Source organism: Apis mellifera, linkage group LG11 (genome assembly GCF_003254395.2).
Source record: "Apis mellifera strain DH4 linkage group LG11, Amel_HAv3.1, whole genome shotgun sequence".
In the NCBI taxonomy this organism is placed as follows: domain Eukaryota; kingdom Metazoa; phylum Arthropoda; class Insecta; order Hymenoptera; family Apidae; genus Apis; species Apis mellifera.
Window position 1 is genome coordinate 2,648,261 of NC_037648.1, and position 24,567 is coordinate 2,672,827.

The 24,567-nt window shown below is 26.6% G+C and overlaps 2 protein-coding genes across 9 annotated transcripts; one reads left to right on the top strand and one right to left on the bottom strand.

Moving 5' to 3' along the window:
- The first annotated feature begins 158 nt into the window (after positions 1-158).
- Positions 159-1,741, top strand: LOC725424 (nurim homolog). 2 transcript variants are annotated; one of them, XM_016914674.2, is made up of 4 exons: positions 159-306; positions 455-929; positions 1,013-1,245; positions 1,412-1,741. In XM_016914674.2, the coding sequence occupies exons 1-3, from the start codon at positions 174-176 to the stop codon at positions 1,134-1,136; spliced, it is 732 nt and encodes a 243-aa protein (XP_016770163.2). In that variant the 5' UTR covers positions 159-173; the 3' UTR covers positions 1,137-1,245; positions 1,412-1,741. The 2 variants fall into 2 exon arrangements, with proteins under 2 accessions (XP_016770163.2, XP_026299888.1); XM_026444103.1 differs by having other exon boundaries at positions 1,013-1,021; positions 1,412-1,538.
- On the bottom strand, positions 974-24,123 carry LOC411602 (dynein heavy chain 6, axonemal). Of its 7 annotated transcripts, none has more exons than XM_026444098.1 (54): positions 23,920-24,107; positions 23,558-23,642; positions 23,359-23,479; positions 23,092-23,263; positions 22,870-23,011; positions 22,563-22,802; positions 21,454-21,610; positions 21,247-21,349; positions 20,965-21,148; positions 20,256-20,425; positions 19,773-20,174; positions 19,415-19,646; positions 18,534-18,683; positions 18,342-18,470; positions 16,723-17,403; positions 16,132-16,278; positions 15,886-16,062; positions 15,488-15,793; positions 15,088-15,198; positions 14,679-14,815; positions 13,759-13,949; positions 13,524-13,639; positions 13,284-13,429; positions 13,080-13,225; positions 12,888-13,020; positions 12,592-12,808; positions 10,097-11,907; positions 9,755-10,010; positions 9,296-9,486; positions 9,030-9,202; positions 8,715-8,898; positions 8,076-8,247; positions 7,817-7,978; positions 7,225-7,401; positions 6,953-7,149; positions 6,640-6,885; positions 6,312-6,549; positions 5,916-6,218; positions 5,656-5,841; positions 5,413-5,585; positions 4,957-5,317; positions 4,637-4,870; positions 4,424-4,564; positions 4,163-4,353; positions 3,643-4,088; positions 3,365-3,565; positions 3,176-3,274; positions 2,905-3,047; positions 2,656-2,826; positions 2,427-2,547; positions 2,151-2,194; positions 1,867-2,067; positions 1,655-1,772; positions 974-1,576 (listed from the first exon to the last, which is right to left on the bottom strand). In XM_026444098.1, the coding sequence occupies exons 1-54, from the start codon at positions 24,078-24,080 to the stop codon at positions 1,347-1,349; spliced, it is 12,126 nt and encodes a 4,041-aa protein (XP_026299883.1). In that variant the 5' UTR covers positions 24,081-24,107; the 3' UTR covers positions 974-1,346. The 7 variants fall into 7 exon arrangements, 6 of the variants coding, with proteins under 6 accessions (XP_026299883.1, XP_006559060.2, XP_026299882.1 ...); XM_006558997.3 differs by having other exon boundaries at positions 2,151-2,246; positions 2,368-2,547; XM_026444097.1 differs by lacking the exon at positions 2,151-2,194 and having other exon boundaries at positions 2,368-2,547; positions 23,920-24,106.
- Positions 24,124-24,567: the final 444 nt, after the last annotated feature.

Consider the following 24,567-nt stretch of genomic DNA (forward strand, 5'->3'; position numbering starts at 1 on the left):
TTTAATGATATTTATAAATTCTGTAAATAAACAAGTACTTACATAAGTTGAAAGTCCAATCAAAACATTATTAATAATTATTTACATATAATAATACTTTATAATAATTAGTATATAAAATAATTATATATCATTTTAATAATATATAAATAATCTTTTTACTATTTATAAAAATGTTTGTAAAATATATTAGTGTAGTGATTTGTATTATTTGCTTTTTATATACTTTTTATGTTTTGTGTAATTTAACATATTTTTTATCGAACTACGATGAAAATAAAGAAGCAATTATTTCATCACAAAAAAGTATGTAATAAATATAAGTAGTAAAATAAGTAATAATAATAATAGTAGTAATCATAATTCTTTTAATTGAATATTTATCAAAAAAAAAAAAAATATACAATAGTTTATGTTTATAATTCATTTTTTATCTTACAAATTTATATTACAGATAAAGATTCTGTATTATGGTTGTTAATAATAAATATGTTTCTATTAAGTATTTTTATATTACAACATTCACTTATGGCTAATGATTTCATAAAACATTTATTTTGTAAACTACAAATAGATTATATGGAGAGAAGTATTTATAATGTTACTAGTGCTATGGCTCTTCATTTATTATTTAATAAATGGCAAATTATTTCATCCATTATATTATGGAAAGTTAATATTATTTCTAATAATGTTTTGTGGTTCATGTTTACTGCTCTTCATATATTAGTTTGGTCAATAATTTATAGTGGATGTTTAATGATGGATATATCTGAATTGGCTGGAATAAAACAAGTATATTACAAATTTTCATTTAGACCAAGTCCCATGCAAATGAAATCTAAAAAATTATTACGTTATTATTCACATATGAGACATCCAAGTTTTATAGGATTTCTTATTATTTTATGGATATATCCTTATATGACGTAAGATATATTTTTAAATTTTTTATATAATAATACTCAAACTGTTTAAATTAAATAAATAATTATATTTAAATATTTTATAGATTAGACAGGTTATTATTGGCTTCAATACTCACAATTTATATGGCCTTAATGTGGATGATTGACAAAGAGGATTATAATTATCATGTTAATTTTGTAAAGAGAAAACAAAGAGAATTATTTTAATTTCTATTTACGCATATTATGTCATTTTTTCAATTATTTCCATTATTGCAATAAAAATATATTGATTTGTACTAATTGTACTATTTATTTAAAATCTTTATATTGTAAAGTATGTATATAACATAAATATAAATATATGAAATTCTAAATTTATATTTTAATTATTATATCTGATTTGTTAATTAATATATTAGATATAACATAAAAAATTTAATTTATAATTTCAATTAGAAGTGCTGTTCCTTTCAAAATCCAATGTGATTGTTCCTTTTCAGATGGAAGTAGGATTGCAACAACAAAATTTGTACTATGTCCAGTTGTAGACAATACACCTGCTCGAATTGCTGTTTTATATAAAGGACAAACATATCTTGGATCATCTTCTGGAAGTTTTAATACTGGACTTATATGTAAAACTGGAAGAGATGGATGCATTTCACCTAAAATAGATAATCTAATTATATTTTCTCAATAATACATTATTTAAAAAAATAATATTTCTAAAATTAACATTTTACCTAAATATTCATCTATTAATTTCATGGATTTAAAATCCCATCTACCAGCATCAATATATAACCCATGTATTAGAACTCCATCTTCTGGCACTTGTAAGTCTTTATATACTTCTATTACCTATTATTATTATTATTATTATTATTATACAATTATTATATGTATACATTTTGTTGTATTATTTTCAGTAATAAAATATTTATAATGATCAAACCTCCTTTCCAGATTCCTTGTGTTCTATTTCTATTTCTTCTTGATCAAGTAAAACATTTTTGGCAATGAAATCTAATTTTAAATGATCTATAGGAATATTATATTTTCTTGCACATGTTTGTAACATGCCAGTTAAAAATCCTTGAGGAAAAGAAAAACCCGAAATCCAAAAAGAAATTGGTTTTACATCAATTAACCAAATCTGTAATGTATAATAATTACTAAACTGTGATTTACTAATTTTTTTTTTTTTTAATTTTTTAATTTTTTATTTTGTAGTTTTACTTGAATGAAATCAATTCTTAGCTCCAAATTCTTAATCCAGCTTCCTAAGGATTTTAAAGATGGATAGACATTTACATTATGCCACATTTGTGGTACCTAATTTATGATATATTATTAGGAAAAACTATGAAAATAATTAAAAATATTTATATAAATTTTTTGAAAAAATATTTTTTAAAATGTTAATGAATAGAAAAAATAATAATTGTAACAGAACTTGATTATTGATGAGAGCTATAAAGACATTTTCTAATTCTTCAGACATGACAACCAAACCTTTGATGGCTCGCTCTAAATCTTCTATTGATTTATGTATTTTGATTAAAAGTTTATTATATCTATCAACTTCTTGAAGGAGAACAATAGTTAGAGATGGAAGTCTTCCTGCTGAATCTCTCTATAAAAATTTTGTGATAATTTTTATTTTATAATCAATAATATATATTAAAAAAATTATATATTAATAAATCAATAATATATATTAAAAATTAAAATTATTGTTTACTTTTAAATGTTCAGGATTACATTGTTTAGGATCTATTTTTAACTGAATTTTTGATCTAATCATCTCGGCTAGATCATGCACTATATCTGAACTAGATTTATCTTCATCACTAGTAATTTCTTGCGGTTGCACTTCCAAAATAGTCTTTAAGATGAAGTGCGTTTCTCTCAACTGATATGATAATATAAATATAAATTAACATTAAGGAAATGATGTTTTCTTTGATTATATTTGAATAATTTTAATTACCTGATAAGCAATATTTGCATTTTCGTGCATTCCAAATATTTCTGGATCATCAATTATAGAAAAAGTTTCTATAAAATCTTTATATTCTTGTAAAGTCTTGTATACAGGACAATAATATTTTCCAGATGGTGAATATATGTAATCTATGACATTTTATATTAATAAATGTTAATATATGTACAAAATATAAATATATTTTATGTAAGTAAATTTTATGTAAGTATTTTATGTAAATACATTTATAATTATGATTTGATTTTAAATTACTTACCCAAAGTTAAAGTTTTAGGAGAAAAGAAAATAGTTAGAATTGTTTTCATACATCTTAGATCCCAACTATCTGTAACTCTACCTCCATAAGTAATTTCACCTAAAATGAATTGATATATGTATAATGAATATAATATTTGCAATTTTTTTTTAACTTTTGCCAAAGAAAATTTGAGAAATATTTTATAACCTGTAGTATACGTTAATGCATTCCAAGGTATATGCTCTGATATACAAAATAATTTCAAATTTTGTAAACAACATTCTCTATCGCTATCATTAAATTCGTATACAATATTCCATCCCAATGGTCCAAATTTTTTTCGTTCTTGAATAATTGCATGGAAGAAACAAATTCCGAATATAAGTTTACGCCAATTTTCCTTTAAAACTGTATTAAATAAAAAAAAAAATTAAAATTGTTAATAATACTTTATGTTTCAACTATTAAAAAAATTTTTTTTTTACTGTGTTGTTCAAAAAATTCCTCGTCCAAATCATATAATGCTCTCTTGATATTGGCTTTTAAACCTTTTGGTGGCTCATTGGTGACTTTCACAGAATTCTGAAGAACAGAAACTGGGAAAGCTTTGCTTGGCATTGAACTCAAAAACAATCGAAAATCACCATGAATTACTCCTTTTGGTTCCTCAGCAATTGTCATTACAATTTGTTCCATATTGACCATCCATGAAGTAGCTAAATGGCAATTTTGTAAAAATACCCATCTGCCTTCTACAGTACCTGTTCGTATATGTCCTTCTGCAATGGGACCTTGACCTTGTCCTAAAGAAATTGAATCATATCTATCGGAGAAATCCATTTCATGTGCAAATTTTTGGAAAGCACTGAAGGGATCTGATCCAGTTGTGAGTATAAAAATCAATGGTATTTTGCATGATGTATCTGCAAATCTAAAAATATTCAGTAATAAATTTATTGGCATCAAAACAATAATTTTAAACATATACAATTTTTGTATACATACAAAAGTTGTAATGTTACCATAGGTGATTCCACAAATTTAGGTCCCAAATGTTTTGATACATAAGCTGTGACAGCAAAAATTATATGTTCTTCTTTCAAAGCTTTTAGCAACAATAATTTTTCAATATCAGTTAGATTCTTATTCCAATCGTAAACAGCAAGTTCTCGATTGGTAGGAATTATATTAATATCCTAAAAAAAATCGAAAAATTATATTATTCATAATCAAAATTGAAATGAAAATAAAAAAATAATATATTACTTCTTCAAAATTCCCAATAGTTACTACAATTTCTTTAAATGCATCACTTAAAATATTTTCAAAGCTATCAAATGTCTTTGCTAAATAATTGATTGAAGTCCATACTTTAGTTGTTAAAGTAGGATAATCTGGCATTTCTTCCTATTTAAAATTCAAATATTTAATAATATTTTTATTATAATTATAATCTTTAAGACAAAACATGTAACTTACAACGACAATTCGTGTAGGTCCTCTTAACAAAAAATTCCACTGTATTAAGGATACAATTTCATCATTCATATCTATTGCAATGTTGAGCATAAAACTGAATACTAATTTATGTTTCTCAAATAAACCTCGCGAAACATTTGTATAGATAGCTAATGTTATTTCATTTAATAATATTTGCAAACGTAATTGTAAAACATCTTTTTTTTCAGTAGTTTCAATTATCGTATTAAATATCTAATAAAATGTTGAAAAATGTTAATGCATTAAATTGCATATTTGTAAATTGCAAAAATATAATTATTCATCATATTATTATTTACTTGATTAAAGTATTTTAACGAGAATTGATACATGGGATCTATGTTTGCAAGATTTGCAACTACAAAATACAAAACTGATCCACGATTCGCAACAGATCGATATTTTTCACGCGCGATAGATATATTTTTTTCAGTCGCTTCACTTTCAATTAATCTCATTGCGATAATTGCCGAAGTCTCTTTACTGTCATTTAAAGTTTCTATTAGCTCTTCGTTGTCCAAAATATCATCGCCTGCACCATACAACAATGTTAAAATTTTGTCTTCAATGTTTTGCAATTGACCTTTATCTGCATTGATTTTTATTATTAAATAATTTCTCATTGATTCGAGATCTGGCCTTTCCAGACGTACAACATCTCTATATAAAATTTAAGAAGAAAATTTAGAAATTAAATATATATGTTTTGCATTTATAGATAGATTATTTTAATATTATTATAATAAAATACATACGCGAGTAATTGTTCTTCGAGACCGCCTGTGGTTACAGTAAAATTGACTATTGTTACTTTAATACAAATTTCTGGTAAATAATGAGGATTTGCAATTTTCGTTGTAATATATAATTTAAAATTATCATCATACTCGACATCTGTATCGCCAAATCTTATTAATGTTCTACCACCCTATATAATTATATCAAATAATATTATTAAAGTAATTATTGCATAAGTAATAAATAATAAATAAATATACCAAAATGAAAATTTGTTTAAGCAGAATTGGTTCTAAACTTGGATCCAATACTTCTCCTACTTCTTGAATTAATACAGGAGTTCCAAGTCGTATAGATGCTTCTAGTATTCTCATTAAATATGTATCTGTCAGTTTGCATATTTTCAAGTTATTATCTTGTTCCATATTTCGTATCCACCTATTTGCCTTAAAAATATAGAATATAATTTGCAAATAAATATTAAGTTCGAGTATATTTCATATGTTATAAAAATAATTACTTGTTCTTGAGGATCAATCATTAAAGGCCAGCGAGTGGATTGTGTTACAAAAATACCATTTTCTATACTGACTTTATCTCGTGGTAAACCATACGTATTCCATTGACGAATTTCATAAGGATCAGCCAATATTGCAATGAGACTATAGTTTTCTGTGGTATCAATATCGTAATTCTTGCAATGAGATAACCAAGATTCTATTAATTCTTCTCTGTATTCATTTGTAAAAGCACCCAGATAAGCAAGAGCACCAGCAGCTATCAAAATATCACCAGTCAAATTGTTAATTTGCTGTTCGAAACCCTAAACATTTACATAAAAAATTGATTATAATTCATTACATTATATGTTTTAATACAATTATATATATTAAATACAATTTTTTTTTTATCATACGCGTGTTAATTCTTCCCATCGAACTCGTTCATCCACTAATGCAGATGTCAATCGTCCAGATCTATTCAATCTTGTTTCTGCTAAATTCATTTCGGCTTCTAATTTATTCAAATTTCGTAGAGCTGCATTGTATTGCTGTTGCAATTCTATGATTTTTTTTTCCACTTCGGCAAGTTCTTGTTGTTTCTTAGCAACTATTGCCTCTATGGCATTTAATTCTGCTTCAGCTTTCTTTAATCTATTAATAATTATTACCAAGATTTTTTTATTTTTATATAAAAATATATTTATATATTTATACACATTACAAAGTTTTTATTCAATTTACCTCTGTCGTTTTGGTTCGACTACCCTGTAAACCTTAGCATAGCCATCTATTGCTCTTACCCAAATGCACAACGATTTACAAGCTTTACTTTGTCGAGCCACTAAATCTGGTTGAAATTCTGGATGATTAATATAATCTTGTAACTTTTCTAAAAGTTTGTCGCTTATTTCGTCCTTAGGATAATTAATTAAGCGATCAAGAAAATGTATATCGCCCAAAACGAGTTTGGCAGAAGCCCAATCTGTTCTAAAATGAAAATTTAATTATAGAAGTAAATTATATACATTCTTTTAAAATATTTTATAAAACTTACTTTTCACCCAATAATAAATTCACTGCTTCCATAACAAAACGTACCAAATGAGGTGGTTGTATAAATACACGAACCTCGTTAATATCCCTTTTATCTAAAGCTTCTAATGCCTTTTGAGCTTCTAATAAAGCTGGCATTGCTGCTTCTAAATCTTGTCTAGCATCAGCCTCTAAAGCTGCTGTTTCCTCTCTTTTCGCCTGATAAAAATAGAAGTATATATTTGATATGATATTAAAGTTTTATTATTTTTTTTTTTATTTATCACATTATACTTTTGCTACTGCTTCTTCAGCAGTTACAACAAATTTCACTTTGTCAACTTCGATTTGTTGCTTTGCAAGAATTTTTACCAGCTTTGATACTTCCTCAGTACTTGCTTTTAATTTTGGAGCAAGAATAATCAATTGTTCTTTCATTATACCAACCATTTCGTTAGTTTCTCGTAATTTCTGACCAAATAATAAAAATATTAATAATTATTATTCGATGATTTTAAATTTATTTATATTTTTTAGAAAATATATAACTCTCAAATATTTTTATAATAATTATATATAATAATAATTAAATAATTATGAATTAAAAAATCTCAGTTATTATTGAGATATGAAAAATTTGATATTGAATATAATTAACTAAAATGTAGATAATCATATCCAATATATAAAAAAATTTATAAATAAAAATTTAATTCGATAAATTTTGATTTTTATAATAAAATTACCAGTAATAATGAATTAAATAATTGCATTTAAATTTTAACGAGGTAATAACTTTTTAAAATAAAGAAATACAAGAAAATTTAAACTATTTTACTATATTAATTAATTAAATAATTATATAAAAACCATATATTATATTTACATTAAGACCATTGGCGATTTTACTTTTCAATAACTCTATTTCTTTCTTTCTTCTTTGAAGAGTTGTTTTAAACAGCTTCAAAAGTTCTAAGTAACTACTTGGTGTAGTATAATATCTTCGACGCATTTCTAAGAAGAATCGAATTGTCATTTCTTCTACGTTCTATAATTTTATATCATATATATTTTTCAAATTAAATATTTTTAAATGTTTTATATTTATAAATGTTTTCGATATCTACCATAATTAGAAGCTATACCTCATGAATTAAAACACAAATATTAGCAAGACTGGTACGTTTTAACGTATCTGTTGGAACGACTTCGAGTAATGAATTATCTGCTACTGATAAGAGGGCATCCTTTGGCCATTTTGTAAACCAATCAATCGTGCAACAATTTACTAATGATGGAAACATACGACAACGGTGTCTATGAAAATAATCAATATATAATTTAATAATAATTTACCAAATAGTAGAATATTTTAATCTTTGGATCATTTTTGCTAAATTATAAATTATTTTAAAAAATGTTTCTATGACGATTAAGAAATTGAAATTTTTTTTAAATGAACGCGAAACGGAAATTGATAATTCATTCTTTTAAATGAAAGCATATAATTTTTATAAAAAATAATAATAATGATAAATAGTGAAATAAAATGAAAATATATAATAAATACATCGATTAATGAAAAATAATTCCATTTAAAAAAGTAAAGAAATCTCAAAAGCATATTCACTTACATAAGATTATAAATGAATAAGTGATTGTAAGTATTGATTAAAATATAAGTGCGATTTGAACAATTTTCTCAAAACGACTAGAGAAAAATAATAAATAATGTTCAGAGATTAAAATCTAATATAAATAATTAATATCATAAAGAGATTAACCTAAAAGTGTCACCTATAGGACTCATACAAATCATTAAATGAAGATGATTTCTAACTCTTGCGATAAAATATTGATAAATTGCATCTCTATTTGCTTCAGGAATTCCTATTTCTTTTGCCGCAGGCCTTGTAGCTATGATAACTTTTTCTAATTCGTCTGCTTCATATAAATTTGGTACTTCGCCTACGAAAAAAAAAAACAATTATTATATAGTTTTAATTATGAATTAATAATAAAAATTTTATACGAATAATATTGAATAATAATTGAATAATATTTTTAACGATAATTTTATTTAAATAAACTCGAATTACCAGTATTAAGAGTATTATTAATATCTTCTAGAAAATCCTCTAGCACAATTTGAGTGTCTGTGAATAAAAACGTCGTGTGTTTAGCGGCAGTGCCTGGTTCGAAATAAAATCGGCGAAGATCCTCTTGCCATGAATGTTTATCGTACGTGCGTGTAACTTCTATTTGATAACATCTTAAATTCACATTCGAGTAATTGTGATAAATTATTTAATTATCGTGTTGATTTGTAAGAGAATTATTTATATCAATTAATAAAGATACAAACTTATAACCATTTAAATGAGACGCTAATCTCGTCAAACTTTGTTTTCCCATTCCACCGACACCCACTAAAAGGCCGTTGCCTCTTTCAGAACGGAGAATTCTTGCAAGTCTGCAAATATGTTCTATAGCATCCATGAAGAAAATGAGTCTCATATCTTTTCCAACGGAAAAACGATAATCTTCTAAATAATCCTGTGATATATAAAGCCAAAAATATATATCAAATATTCACATTAGCATTCGCATTCGCATGTAATGATTCATCACATATTATTATATATATTTTATCTATCTGATTTTAAACAAACTTACAAATGAATATCAATATTACCAATTACTTTCTTATTTAATTGTCATTTACTATTTATGCTATATATAAAAATGAAAAAAAAGAAAAAAATGTATTAATTTTTGATCATCATTGTATGTAAGTAATAATAATAATTAAATAATAACAAACCTCCAAAATTGATTTAACTTTTGCAATTTCAGTAAGTTCTTCGTAAATTCGTTGCTCCCTCGCTGCCCCAAAAGTCATAAAGTCACCAAACAGTAACATCGGTGGTCTCTCGATAACTTTTTCATCCGGAAGTCGCAACACTTCTACACCAAAGCTAGTTAAACATATGATATTTAGGAGTTTATAGAAATAAGTTTTATCTTGAACGTTGATTAATCGATCATGGAAAACTCGAAGGCATTCGTGATAAAAAAGTCTAAAAAATAATAAACATTTTTATTATTTTTTATTATAAATATTTTTAACATACGTATATATTAAGTTGCAGTATCGAGAATATACCTGTACATTTCAATAGGCTGTTTAATAACAGTGGCATCAACTTGCATAATACCTTGTATACATTTCGATAAATCCCGTAAATTAAATATATAGTGACTTTTTTCTGGAGTAGGCAAAAGATCTGTCTCTATAGTTAAATAAATGTCAACAGCTGCGTTCACTATTTTTTCCCCAATTTGTTTAACAGATTCTACAAACTCTTCTAAAAATCCGGTTATAATTGATTTGAATATTCCTTTTAGAGATAAATCTGTAGGCGCTGGAATAAACAGCATTGCGAAATGTCTGATGAATCGTGGCGTTAGAGGATTTCTACCACCTCCAGGAGGAGCACAGGCCACGGTAAAAACAACGTCCTCAACTTTCTTCCAGAATAATTTTTCTTTGTCGTACATTCCACCAAAATCCAATAATTGTCGTAAAAGTTCGATCGGTGGTTGAGATCCATACGTATCTAATTTAGGCATATTGACATCGTCGACAAATACACACACTCGCTTTCCAATGGGTGCCCCTAACACAGTTCTTTTCCTTTTCTCCAGTTTAAGTTCCAAGATCTCTTGCGTTCTACCACTACTAGTTTGAGCCGAGAAGATTAAATTAATCGGTACCCAAAGATTAGTATTCTCCAATTCTTTTAAGATTACTTTTGTTATTACTGATTTTCCTACTCCAGTATTTCCGGAAAAGAATATAGGTTTGTTTATTTGGACTAATTTCTTCATCAAATAACCGAATCGTACGGTATCGATTGTCGGTACGAGGATATCAAAAAATGGTACTTCACTGTCATACACGAATTTTGGCATAATATCATTCCAAAAATCCAATCGATGCTCTGGAACATTTACGTAAATATTCCACAAATCTATCGATGGTAAACGTGCATCTTCGTCATCCTTAAATTGCTCTCTCACAAAAGTTTCGATTATGCTACGAGATTTATCGTGAACGTTACCACCAATGGCCCAAAGATAAGCAAAAACGAATGACTGAACTAAAAATGTTTTGATTCGTGCTTTTTCTGTAGTTTTTTCTATCGCTTCTGGTTCGTATAAAATATATTCCAATATTGCACAAGCCATATTCGCTTTACTAATATCAACTTGCTTAATCGGGCAGATGCAATTGTTATTACAGAAGACTAATCCATCTTCGAAATATTTTTCAAAGAGCTCAATAATTAATTGTTGATATTCACTTTTGAGAATAGTATCAGGAAATTTTTCTGCCCACGACTTTACATATGGCATCCATTTTAATTCTATAGGATCCACGTATACCATTCCACAACGGCTGACGGTGGCGGGTGACGCTTGGGCAAGATCCATAACCTCAAATAACATACGCATGTAAGGAGTAAACTTGATTCTTTCAGAATTAGCCAAACACAACATTTTATTATCATCTAAAACAGTATTCATGTTCTCTATCCATACAGCATCAACAGGTCCATCGCACACAATCCATTGATGATCTTCAGTGGTAAATGAACACGCATAACGAACCGTAGAACCGATTAATCCATCTTTCCATTCATTAGTCAATAAATCTACTTCTCCATACAATTCACCAATTGTAACTGCTTTCGGATTGATCACGTACAAATTAACTGGCTGATATATCGGTCCAGGTACACCCATCTCATGAAGTTTGTTGTAAGTATTGGCAAGAGTATGAAGTACCGATGTTTTTCCTGCACCAGTAGGTCCAACTAACATCACTCCATGCCTTACTTGCAAACATTCGTGCAACTGAGTGACTTTTTTTAAAATGCAAGCTTCTGGTTGCAATTTAGCTTCTTTCATTATCTAATAAAAAATTATTCAATTGGTTAGATCTTATTAAAATACCTAAATGATAGAGTTTGAAATTAACCAATATTAATTATAAAAGTGATGTAATTCTTAAACAATAAAACGATCGACTTTTATAATTTCTCTTGGTTTCGGTAACTCGAGCGTTTGCTTTCAAGTTTTATCGACATATTCTTGATGATGATAAAGAAAGAAAATGTATAGACGAATTATAATAACAAATGAAAAAGAATAATAAAATGATAGAAAATAAAAGTGGGCGGGAATACATATAGATTCATGATATTATTATTATATTATTAATTTAAAATTATTTTAATTATATTATATTTGATCTTTTTTTCATCAACATATTTTTTCTCAATTACTTTACTATAATGAAACTGTAATGAAGTTGAGAAAAATCATTAAATTGCAAAATTATTAATTAAAATTATACAAATTTATATTTTTAAAAAAAATAAAAATTATCAATTTTTAATTTTTCTCCAAATTAATTATGTTTAAATGTTTAAATGTCATAAAAAAATTGACAATTAATTCTGAAATTGTTGTCTCCCTATATATATATATATATTTTTTACTCTTATGGAAATATTATTGTATATGATATGACCAGTGTGTAATAAATATTAAAATGAGAAGAAACACATTTTAGAATATGTTATTATTAATTACTTCAATAGCTGTGTCCATCAGAATACCGTAGTCCACCTCAGGAATTTCTATACCTGGGAAGAGATCTCCTACGATACCTTCGAACAATTCAGCATCTTGGCGCAAGAATTTTGGTATATTGCTTTCACGCAAAGCTCTGATTAAAACAACGTCTTCTGGTTTATCAGGATTGTTCCGTTTAAGACTACCTGCCATTACCAGTACGCTTTTAACGGCTCTTTAGAAATAAAATATTTAAAATCAGTGCGTAATAATAAAAACGAAATGAAGATTAATATATAAAAAAAAAAAAAAACCTCATTCCGAAATCATAATGATCTTGTTGGGAAAGTTGTTCGCTACTAAGCGTATACATCAAGGTCATTTTTTGCGACAATGGCTTTGACGATTCGAATCCTTCCGAGTACAAAGTAACTTCAGCAATAAGTTCTGCAAATGGAAATTAAATTATTTTTATATATATATATAATGAAATTTATAAAACATACTATAATCTGGAACCATCATAGAAAATGGTCGGAACAATGCTTTTAAATTATCTGGTAATTCTGTACGACCAGCATATCCTGGATTCATAGTGATGAAAGTTGAGCAAGATCTCACCAATTTGATGACCCTTCCTTCGAACAAAAATCTGAAAGAGAGAAGCATGTTCAAATCTATTTTAAGCATTATACGAGAAAACAACTTACTCGGTAGCTTTAGCAAGTTTAGCATTTCTGATTGTAATTAATTGCTGAGCTATCACAGAAAGCACTTCGATATCTATTCTATTAAATTCGTCGAAACAGCACCAAGCACCGGAAGTAGCCAGGCCAGAGAAGAATCTACCCATCATCTACACAATTTTCTCCATTTCAATCATTTTATTAATTAATCTTGGAATAAAATTTCATGGGGAAAATAAAAAAAAAGAATAATATTCGACGCACTCTAAAATCAAGTCCTTCTGAACAATTAAATACGACGCATTGAACGGCAACTGCTTTGGCCAAATCCTTTGTCGTTTCCGTTTTTCCGGTACCCGCCGGTCCTGCAGGAGCACCACCTACCGAGTAATTTTTTAACATCGTTAATTTTAAAATTATTTCGGATATACACGATGCCACTTGTTTTAAAAAAAATCATCATTAATATAATTTTTGACGCTTTAAAATTCATTAATACCTAGATCTAATTGCAGAGCGCCCATAAGACACAAATAACATCTATCTGTCAGAGGGGTTATGACAAGCCTCTTTTGAGCGCCGAGATATTCATATCCATAGGGATATTCGGCGTTACTCATACATACTAAGCAAGTATCACGCTCGTCGTTCCAATAATAACGTAACGCTTTCACCCAATCAAAGCTCATACTGTAATATATAACTCATTGATTTCGATGGTGTAATAGTAATCCAAAATGTTATTTATTATTTAATTGTTCCTATTAATTTAATATTAGTAAAATTAGAATTTCAGTTTTCAAGATATGCATATGATATGATATTACAATTAAGAGAGAAAAAAATTGCAACAATTATAATAATAGTAATCCAAAGTATATAATAGTATATATATTTTATATATTATAATAATATAATAGTAATAGTAATCCAAAATGTTATTTATTATTTATTTCTTCCTATTAATTTAATATTAGTAAAATTAGAATTTCAGTTTTCAAGGTATGTATATGATATGATATTACAATTAAGAGAGAAAAAATTGCAACAATCATAATAATAGTAATCCAAAGTATATAATAGTATATATACTTTATATATTATAATAATATAATAATAATAGTAATCCAAAATGTTATTTATTATTTATTTCCTATTAATTTAATATTAGTAAAATTAGAATTTCAGTTTTCAAGGTATGTATATGATATGATATTACAATTAAGAGAGAAAAAATTGCAACAATCATTGTTTAATTAATTAATAAACGACATTATTATATTTAGAATAGAAACTACGTCGATTTTAGCGATTTTGATTAAAGTTACTATACTCTCGTTTTGAACAATTTTTGAACTTGAAATTTTGAAAATAATTATTGATTTTTTTCAATAAAAGCTTTCTATTATAATTTCTTACCTTCTTGTTGTTTTATTTTCAACCAAACTTGTAACAATATCTCTGGAATGCACATCTATCGTTATCAAATTAGTTACGGTATCACGTATTAATCTTGGCAGTTCTTCTCTCACCATCATGGCTAATATATTTAATTCCTAAAAGTGGTAAAAGTAAGAAATTTCACGAAAATTTTTAATCTCATGAAAACCTCAGAGAAAGGAGGGGAAAAAATAAAAAATAAATCCTTTGCCTTGCAATTTAGTCGAGAAACATTAGAAAGAAGTATTATTTAATTTCATTGAAAACTCTATATAAAAATTGTAAATTAAAATAAAATTTACAATAGTTTATAAAAATTATACGACATCTCAATGTTAATTAAAAATTCGTAACATTTCCATTATCTCATTATCTCAAATAAATATACCTCGTAACACTGTTGCTCGTATTTTTTCATTTTCTCAATCACATTCTCAGGAGATTCTAAGATTAAGTGAACATCACGAACCCAAAATATTTTGCATACAGTAAGAATTATCTGAAAAAGGGTAAGGAAAAATGAATATATAATCTTATTAATTATATTTTATTTCACATTTTACTTCATTTTTAAAAATATTTAAAATATACATTTTATTCTAAATTACGGTAATATCAGATTAAATGTCGCATGAATCGAAGAGACATTTCAAGTATGTTAAATTTCTGAAAGCATATACAGGCCTGAAGAATGAAATTTTAGTCACAAGAATTGATGAGAATAATTAAACAATGTGTTAAACTAGTGCGACAGTTAATCAATTATTGTACAAATAATTTAACCTAACCTGAGAAGGATGTTTAAAAATAAAGTCGTGCCGACTCTTCACTTCAAAATCTTTAATTGCATCTTTCATTGCTTTTTTTAACGTTAAAAACATAATATCTTCGACTCGACCCAACCAATCTTCGACATTGCCCCTGGCTCTCAAACTTCTCTCAAAAGGAACTTTCTCACCTTCCGGTGAGATCATGGCAATTATATCCGTCGTTAAAACTTCGCCAGCTTCAGTCTCTTTCGTTGCAAACTCCAATCTGTATATCGCATCGAAACACTTCTGCAAGTATCTTTGCACCGCGTGTGGATTCTTCGTCTATCGTATAGCAGTTGGTATTTTAATAATTCCATTTTGAAATTCTAATTTTTAGCGTTTTTAATTCGAAAATTTTCTCTTTCGACCGATACCTGGGCCAAGATTTCTAACAGTTCATCATTAGACAAGAAAAAGAATCTTGGAAACGCTATTCGTTTCGTCTCGAGATATGCTTCCAAACACTTCATCACTTCATCTAGCATCCGGTTATGGGCCTCGATTTGTTCCAATAATCCTGGTTGCGTACACGCCACCATAGCTAAAGGTGCCTAGAAATTATTAATATTTTTGGTTAGATATTGTCGATGAAATATTTTTTACGAATATTAATAGCAAACCTTGTAAGTTCGTCTCATCAGATCTTTCCAAAATCTGTCAACGTCGATAAAAAGTTTTGCTTCCATAGGTAGTTGTCGTTGAATATCAGGAGCTGAAAATATAGCTTCAAGATACAACCATTGTTGTTGCAGAAGTTGCCACGCTTCCTAAATGAAATTAATTATATTTAAGAATCATATTGTCAGAATCGAACGAAACTGTTAAAACTGTTTTATGAATAATTTCTTAATTTTTAATATTTAAAATCCCTTTACTTCTTTCTTTGATTAATTTTGTACATCCATATAATACTTTAATTCTGTAAAAAATAATTATTTTATTCTCAATTAATTGAAATCCTTTTTGAAAATGAAATATAATTATTTCTTTAATTATTATAAAAAAGATTTATATAAAGGAGAAAATAAATCTTTTCAATTGTTCCATTTCTCTAACAGATAAGAAGATGACTTATGATAAATATAAAGGATTCATCCCATTAGGATTTCCCTTGAAAAAATAATTACTTTTACAACAGTTTTCTTTAAATAGAAGAAAATAATAATTAAAAATTTTAACAGTATAACATGATATTTAAAAGAGATTTATACCAAAGTTTCAGTAAACACTTCAAGCTTATGTATCCATTCATCCACTAAAGGTTTGATGGGGCCAACATGACGGGACGCATTGACGGTTTGCAAATTGATATTGCTTTCGTCCATTGCAAGTTGAATTTCTTCAAGGGTGCCTATGATATAAACATCTTTCCCCTCTTTGTAGGGTACAATAATAAACTTGAGATTTTCCCACGTGTCTATAACTTTCTGCAACATGTATTCCAAATTGGCTTCAGAACTTGCAGCAGCGGCGATTTCCATTAATTCATTCGGCTTTAAGAAGGCGCCAAGCTCCTCCATCAGGGTCCAAGTCTTCTTTACGTCAGGTTTAAAAGTATAATTCAACAACTCCTCGATCTTAGCCCAGTGCCTATCCCGCAAATCTGGATTTCTCAGATAGCCAAGAACTGGCAACTTGTTCCTTATCAACTCGACGCTCTCTCTTAATTTAGGTACAATTTTGTTCGGCGGCAAACCCCTTTCTAATTGTATTATATTTTTCATCGTGCGCATTGTAAACCCGGTGATATCTTCCACGTTCAACGTGTCGAAATCGGCGGCATACCATTCGTAGATAGCCTCCTCCCAGGAGGTCAAACTTTCCCACAATAATGTACGTAATCTCAACTCGTTCATTACTTGGTCCAAAATCTCGAATCTTGTTTGTTCGAGCTTTTTAAACAAAAAGAAATTATTATTAATTAGGATTACATTAATTTATTATGATATTATATATAAAGTATAATATTCTGATATTCTGATATTTGAAAAACAAAGAAAATTTCTATTTAAATTCTCTCTTTTTATTCATGCTCATGAAAATTTGCAAAATTCAATGTAAATTATACATTGAATATAATTATACATAGGATTACATTAATTTATTATGACATTATATATAAAGTATGGTATATATTCTGATATTTGAAAAACAAAGAAAATCTCTATTTAAATTCTCTCTTTTTATTCATGCTCATGAAAATTTGCAAAATTCAATGTAAATTATACATTGAATATAATTATACATAGGATTACATTAATTTATTATGACATTATATAATATAAAGTATAGCATATTATTCATGAGCATGAATAATATGCTATACTTTATATTCCATTCTGATATTTGAAAAACAAAGAAAATCTTTATTTAAATTCTCTCTTTTTATTCATGCTCATGAAAATTTGCAAAATTCAATGTAAATTATACATTGAATATAATTATACATAGGATTACATTAATTTATTATAAATATTATATATAAAGTATAATATTCTGATATTTGAAAAACAAAGAGAATCTCTATTTAAATTCTCTCTTTTTCATGCTCATGAAAATTTGCAAAATTCATAGTCTGTATTATCAATTATCTTTTTTCCTAACAAAGTGTAACTTATTTTTTCTATTATACATTATGATATATTATAATATATTCTAAATATATGAATATTGGATACTTCAAATGTCTTCTGATAGCTATGATATGAAAATTTGCAAAATTCATAGTCTGTATTATCAATTATCTTTTTCCTAACAAAGTGTAATTTATTTTTCCTATTATACATTATGATATATTATAATATATTCTAAATATATGAATATTGGATACCTTAAATGTCCTCTGATGGCTACGGTATCGTTCCGCCTTAACTGCACACACGGCTAATCGATCACCAAGCTCCTTCAAAGTCTTTAAACAGGCATCGACGTTGCTATCATAATCCAATAGCCAAGGTAGCTGTAAAAAGATGACACGTAAACATGAACTGTGACGAGAAAATGATATTCAGTTAAACCTTACCATTATTTCATCCAAAATCTCTGATATTTCTTCGTTCAGTGCTGTGATATCCTTCTGAAGTTGGGCGTTGAATTTGTTTATTAGTTTCGGCCTCATCTCTAACCTATTGTCCACGATCAGTCGCAAACTGGTAAATTGACTCCCAATACCCTATTTTCCAAAATTTATTCCATGTTATATATACAGTGAATATTTTACAAAACTAATTGGAAAAGATACATAAAATTGTCTCTTTCAATTTCTTTCTCTAAAAAGAGGAAACTGTCAAAGAAATCGACTTTGCTTTTGTTAGATAATCAGTTAAATATCTTTTACAATTATAAAATTATATTATTATACAATACAATTATATTATTAATAATAGCATAGCATTATTATAAGTATTATACATAATATATGTAAGTATACATAATATATATAAGTATTATACATAATAGTATAAAGTATTATTAATAATAGTATAATTAATAAAGCAACAAAAGCTTATTACCAAATAATTTGCCATATCCATGGACGGTATTCTTTTACAATTATAAAGTATTATTAATAATAGCATAGCATTATTATAAGTATTATACATAATATATGTAAGTATACATAATATATATAAGTATTATACATAATAGTATAAAGTATTATTAATAATAGTATAATTAATAAAGCAACAAAAGCTTATTACCAAATAATTTGCCATATCCATGGACGGTATTCTTTTACAATTATAAAGTATTATTAATAATAGCATAGCATTATTATAAGTATTATACATAATATATGTAAGTATATATACATAATATACATAACATATATAAGCATTATACATAATAACATAAAGTATTATTAATAATAGTATAATTAATAAAGCAACAAAAGCTTATTACCAAATAATTTGCCATATCCATGGACGGTATTGGGAAACCAAATTCTTCCATAGTGTCGTATAACTCTTTCACGTAATCCAATTGCGACTCCATATCGTCTACATTTGCCTGGGCTTGATCTACGAATTTAATATACGCAACATATTCTTCAGTCGTCGTAGGCATGATTTCCAGATAATTAATGGAATCTGTCGCTTGCGTTAATAAAGCATCGACTCTCCTCTTTCCTAATCTAAAAAAATAAGAAAATATTTATTTTAGATTTTTAGACTTTTAGATTAGATAAATTAATATTTAAATATTAATTTTCTCTAATATAATTTGTTAATTAGTAAACATTTTTTTTTTTTAAATTTACCTCGGCATAACAGCTTCAATGACGCTTAATTTCCCTCTGGGGGCAGTGTCGGCAATACCTTTAAATCGCTCGAGTTGAATCAAAAAAAGGCCAAACGGTTGAAAATCGACAATTTTATTGATAATATCCACTTCTTTTTTGTAACGGATGCTCAACTCGCGAAATAACGAGACATCCCGATTGTCGCGGATAATATTTTCGTCGAATATCATATCTTCGTAAAAAAATTCCCTGATTTCGTCGAAACGTTTGCAATAACGTTTCAGAGCATTGAAATTTATATTTAAAATTTCCTCCAATTCGACTTTGAAATTTTGCATGATCTCATCTTGCTTCAAAACTACCTCGATCTCCGGTGGATTTCCGCAAACGCGATCCTCTATTTTGTGATTGATCATAGGCCTCAAATGAACGTACACAAAACCTTACAATCCCAAGGGATTATTTTATAAATTGATTCTATGACAAGTAGCGTTTATATACCTCGTGAAAGAGTGGAAAAAAGGATCCGAGAGCAATGGTTTAATGGCGAATAAATTCTCCTCCCACATTGTCTGTATAGTTTTTATCACGTAACGAAATATATCTTCGTGTGGATCTAATATAATCTCTGAGGATGGTAAGATAAGCAAATCTACAGTCCAATATGGGAACTAAAAGATGGATAGTTTGTTCATAAATTATTCTTAATGAAATATTGTGTTGATTAATTGTTGCACTTTTTTTTTATCCATTTATACAGTTATTTAAACTTAATCTTGCAAATGTTCATCTATTTCTGTAACTGTTTCAATTTTTGGAATATATATCCTTAGAAACTTAAGAACATTTTTTTTCTATCTTATAAGAAACATATTCCTTTTTCGTTTTTCACAAGTCAATAAGGTGATGATTAAAATAATTAAAATGAATAAAAACACACATCAATAATGATATTTTTAAAATATCAATAAGTAATGCATGTTAAGAGTGCGACAATTAATTAAGCACTATTGTAATTCTTCAAACTGAATATAGGATGAAAATCAAAAATAAAAAGATTGCGTTTTAATTATTGATATTAAAAGTAAATGGAAACAATTGCACAATCTTTTCACTCTTAATTTTCATCTTATTTTGGAGAGGAAATTTGAAAAATCATCCTTTATAATATTTTTAATACTTGTAAACGAACATCCCGTATATTTTATACCTGAATACGATGCGATGCTGGGCGATTTTCTTTTAAAGGAAGATCAATTATATCATTATCTATATCTTCGTCACTTGGTAAAAAACTTGTGTAGATTTTTAACATCTCTATAAAATTTTGATAAGTGTTTATTAATAGACAATGCATCATGTTTGTTTTCTTATAATCAATCAAGTGAATAAAGCTGTAAATAAATAAATTGTAAAAATTTATTTATTTTTTATTTCAGGCTTAATAATTTTTGTAAAGTATTTGGAAAAGAAAATTTTAAAAGTAACTCACCAAGATAGCCTATAACATTTCTCCCTCTTTCGTGCTTGTTCTATATAACTCATTTTAAGAATACCATCTTTAGGCATTTTGAATTTGATAACACCAAACTCCCCTAATAATCATGTAATATTAAATTAATATTGAGAGATAAATTTTGTGTGAGTGATGGAAAAAAAGAAATATATTTCTTCTTTCAAAAAAGAATTTAAATATTACCAAGTTTTCCATATGCAGTTTGCTCTATTGTTATGTTAGAATCATCGGGGGTATATCCAGCTTTTAATAGAGCACCAAGGCAAGCATTATTAACTATATCCATTGCTAAATTTCTAAACTCATCTAACTTATCTCTAAGTAATTCTAGTTTTGTAAACTATAAATAAATATTTCAAAGATTAGAAATATATTATTCATTATTACAGATGGTGATATTTATAAATCATCGTTAATGATATATCAAAATATTGTATCAGAATGATTCTTACTTTTTCTATAAAATGAAAATATCTCTCAGAAAGTGAATATTTTTAAATGATTTCTGGAAATTTTATAAAAAATGAAAATATAAATGATAAAAAATATTTTTCATGCCATTCTAATATAATATATGTACATATTCATGAAACATCTTTGGTATATCGATTCTAAAGGCCAAAACGAACGCAAAAATATCGTTTAAAGCTTGTTTATTAAATTGTAAACAACTTAAATTAACCGCCATATTCTATTTTCGTCTTGTTTCACTTAAACTTATAATTATATAAAAAAGTCATAGCTAACTAGTTTTTATATATTTGCGTTTGTTTCGGATACTAGAATTGATTCTTCATAAATATTTGATGAATATTTTAACAAATATACATTGCATAATAGCAGTTTAAATTTAGCTACAATATTTGTTTAAATTCTAATGTGCTACAAGTTTATATTATAATTGTCCTGAACAAATAATGATTCTATATTCAAATTAAAAACAATTCTCAAACATAAATTAAATCATTTTTCATTTGAAATGTTTAAATTAATTACTGTTAAAAAAACTCAGATAAAAGCCGCGTTAGGATTTATCTTTATCAATTCATTGGCAAAAGATAAAATAAAAGTTATAGAAATTTTTATAATTGAATATTATAAAGTATCTAATATATAAACATTTATTGCTTTATTGCTTGATTCATTATATCTTTTTTGTTTATTTGCTTTTTTATCTATATCTATATCATTATCTTTGTTTTAATAAGATATATCGAGCTTAAGATATTAAATGGATTAAACAAGCACTACATATATCCTGTAATTTCTTCTTAAATGCAATATAGTTTTACCTGTTTTTCTGCGAAGTAAAAAAGTAATATCTTTTCAAAAACGTTATTATCAAAGAAACTGGAATCAAGGAAAATCGAACACATCGATTTAATCTCTAACAACGCTTTACTGAGTATTGCATCTGTTATAAACAAATTATCATTTATAAAATTTTTCGCCGAGATAAATTTCTTATAAATAACTGATTTTCTCCAAATGTAGAAAGCTTTCCACACTCGAAATATAACAAACGTCCTTAACTGGAAATAAAAAAAAAGAATTATAAAATGTAATTCAATATAAAATATATTTATAATATAAAATTACCTGTAATAATTTTAAATAAAAAATATATTCTCTTTCCCATTGCTCAATAGGAGTAAAAATCATCTCGTCTGGACTGTACTGGGTCACACCATTGGCACTGATAGTCATATAGATTTTCCCTACATCTTTATACGGGACGACTCTAAGTAATGTTATTATAAATTATGTAGTTGTATGTTTTTAAAAATTTTTTTTAGAACGGAAAAAGTAAAATTTCAATACTTTAACGCGTAAGGAGTGAAGTATTTCGAAGATGGTTCGACTGCATAAATTATATAAAAAAATCCTATTTTACGATCCTCTCGTAATTGCCGTATTAATTCTAATTGATCAACGAACACTGGGGCATCGAAATCTTTTTCTTTATATTTCCACGGAACTCGTTCTAAATCTCCTTATGTAACACAAAATGAAGAAGAAGAAGAAAATGAAAATTTGTTGAAGATAAAATTAGAAAAAAAAAAAATTATAGGAGAAGCAATAAGCAACTTATGATCGTTTCGGATGAGACTTCTTTTGTTAATGACTTTTTCTCTTCTACTTTTGGTAACGAAGTAGTTGGTTTAAGAACTCGTTTCCTAATTTTTTCTTGTTGAGCGGCAAAACCAGTCTACGAACAATATTTTCTTTGTATTTTTTTTTTAACAAAAGTGAAGAATTGAAGAAGAAAAAGAATTTATATTCTTACCAATGGTTCTCGAACTTCCGGTTTATACACTATTTTTTCGAGGAGCTTCTTATGTGGTATGAAAAACGGTATTTCATTCTTTCCTCTAAATCGAATGTGTAAAATAATAATTTATATAATATAAATTAATCAATAATTTTTAAATATACCTTTAACATTAATTTATATTAATTTATACATTATATTTATAAATTATAAATATGAATTTGACTATATAGAAATTTTTATATTTTAAAAATTTATTCTTCGTTTAATATAAATAATAGTAATAAAAGTATTAATTATATAATTTATTTATACGAAGATGAATATTATTATAAAATTAATAATGCTAGTAATTTTGAAATAAAATTTTATATTACGTTTTATAACTGATTGGAGGTGGCCGACATGCTCTATATTTTATTTTCTTCAAAGCATCGGAAACACTAATAGTTTCGAACTTCTCCTCCGATTTCTTAACTGTAGAATCATCTGAAATATCTTCTTCACTTGATTTAAGTCGTTTATTTTTCAAATCCATATTCTTATTTTCTATCAAAAAATTAAAATAATAATATTAAATTATTCTACTTCTATTTCTAACCATTCACTAACTAATCGTATCGATTAAACAAACGAAACTCTGATTGAACATTTTGAGCTCCCTCTATTTTTACCTTTATACTATTTATATATATTTATATTAATATTTAAAAATTAATATCAATATTGATTGTTATACTTATTATAAATACAATAATCAAAAGCAAAGTAAAATAAGATAAGAATTGAGGATCAACGCCATTTCTTAAATTCACATTTAGAAAAGTATCTTTGTCATTCAAAAGATGACACTGGCAGTCAATTCTTATTCTCTGTGTTTCACTCACAATTTGATCTTGTCTATATTTGTTTTTCATAATTATAAAACGAATTAATATTGATTGTTAATTAATAATTATAATTAATCATAATTAATAACATATCATTTTATTAAATAAAGTATTACTACATATTATTAAATAAAG

Bases quoted from the DNA above. Each gene is read 5' to 3' on its own strand.
- LOC725424 (XM_016914674.2), top strand. From the start codon at position 174: ATGTTTGTAAAATATATTAGTGTAGTGATTTGTATTATTTGCTTTTTA. The intron at 307-454 runs GTATGTAATAAA...TTTATATTACAG, and splicing joins AATTATTTCATCACAAAAAA to ATAAAGATTCTGTATTATGG. The intron at 930-1,012 runs GTAAGATATATT...AATATTTTATAG, and splicing joins TGGATATATCCTTATATGAC to ATTAGACAGGTTATTATTGG.
- LOC411602 (XM_006558997.3), bottom strand. From the start codon at position 24,080: ATGGATTTGAAAAATAAACGACTTAAATCAAGTGAAGAAGATATTTCA. The intron at 18,684-19,414 runs GTAATAAGCTTT...TTTGGAAAATAG, and splicing joins TGGATATGGCAAATTATTTG to GGTATTGGGAGTCAATTTAC. The intron at 3,275-3,364 runs GTTATAAAATAT...AATTCATTTTAG, and splicing joins TGCATTAACGTATACTACAG to GTGAAATTACTTATGGAGGT.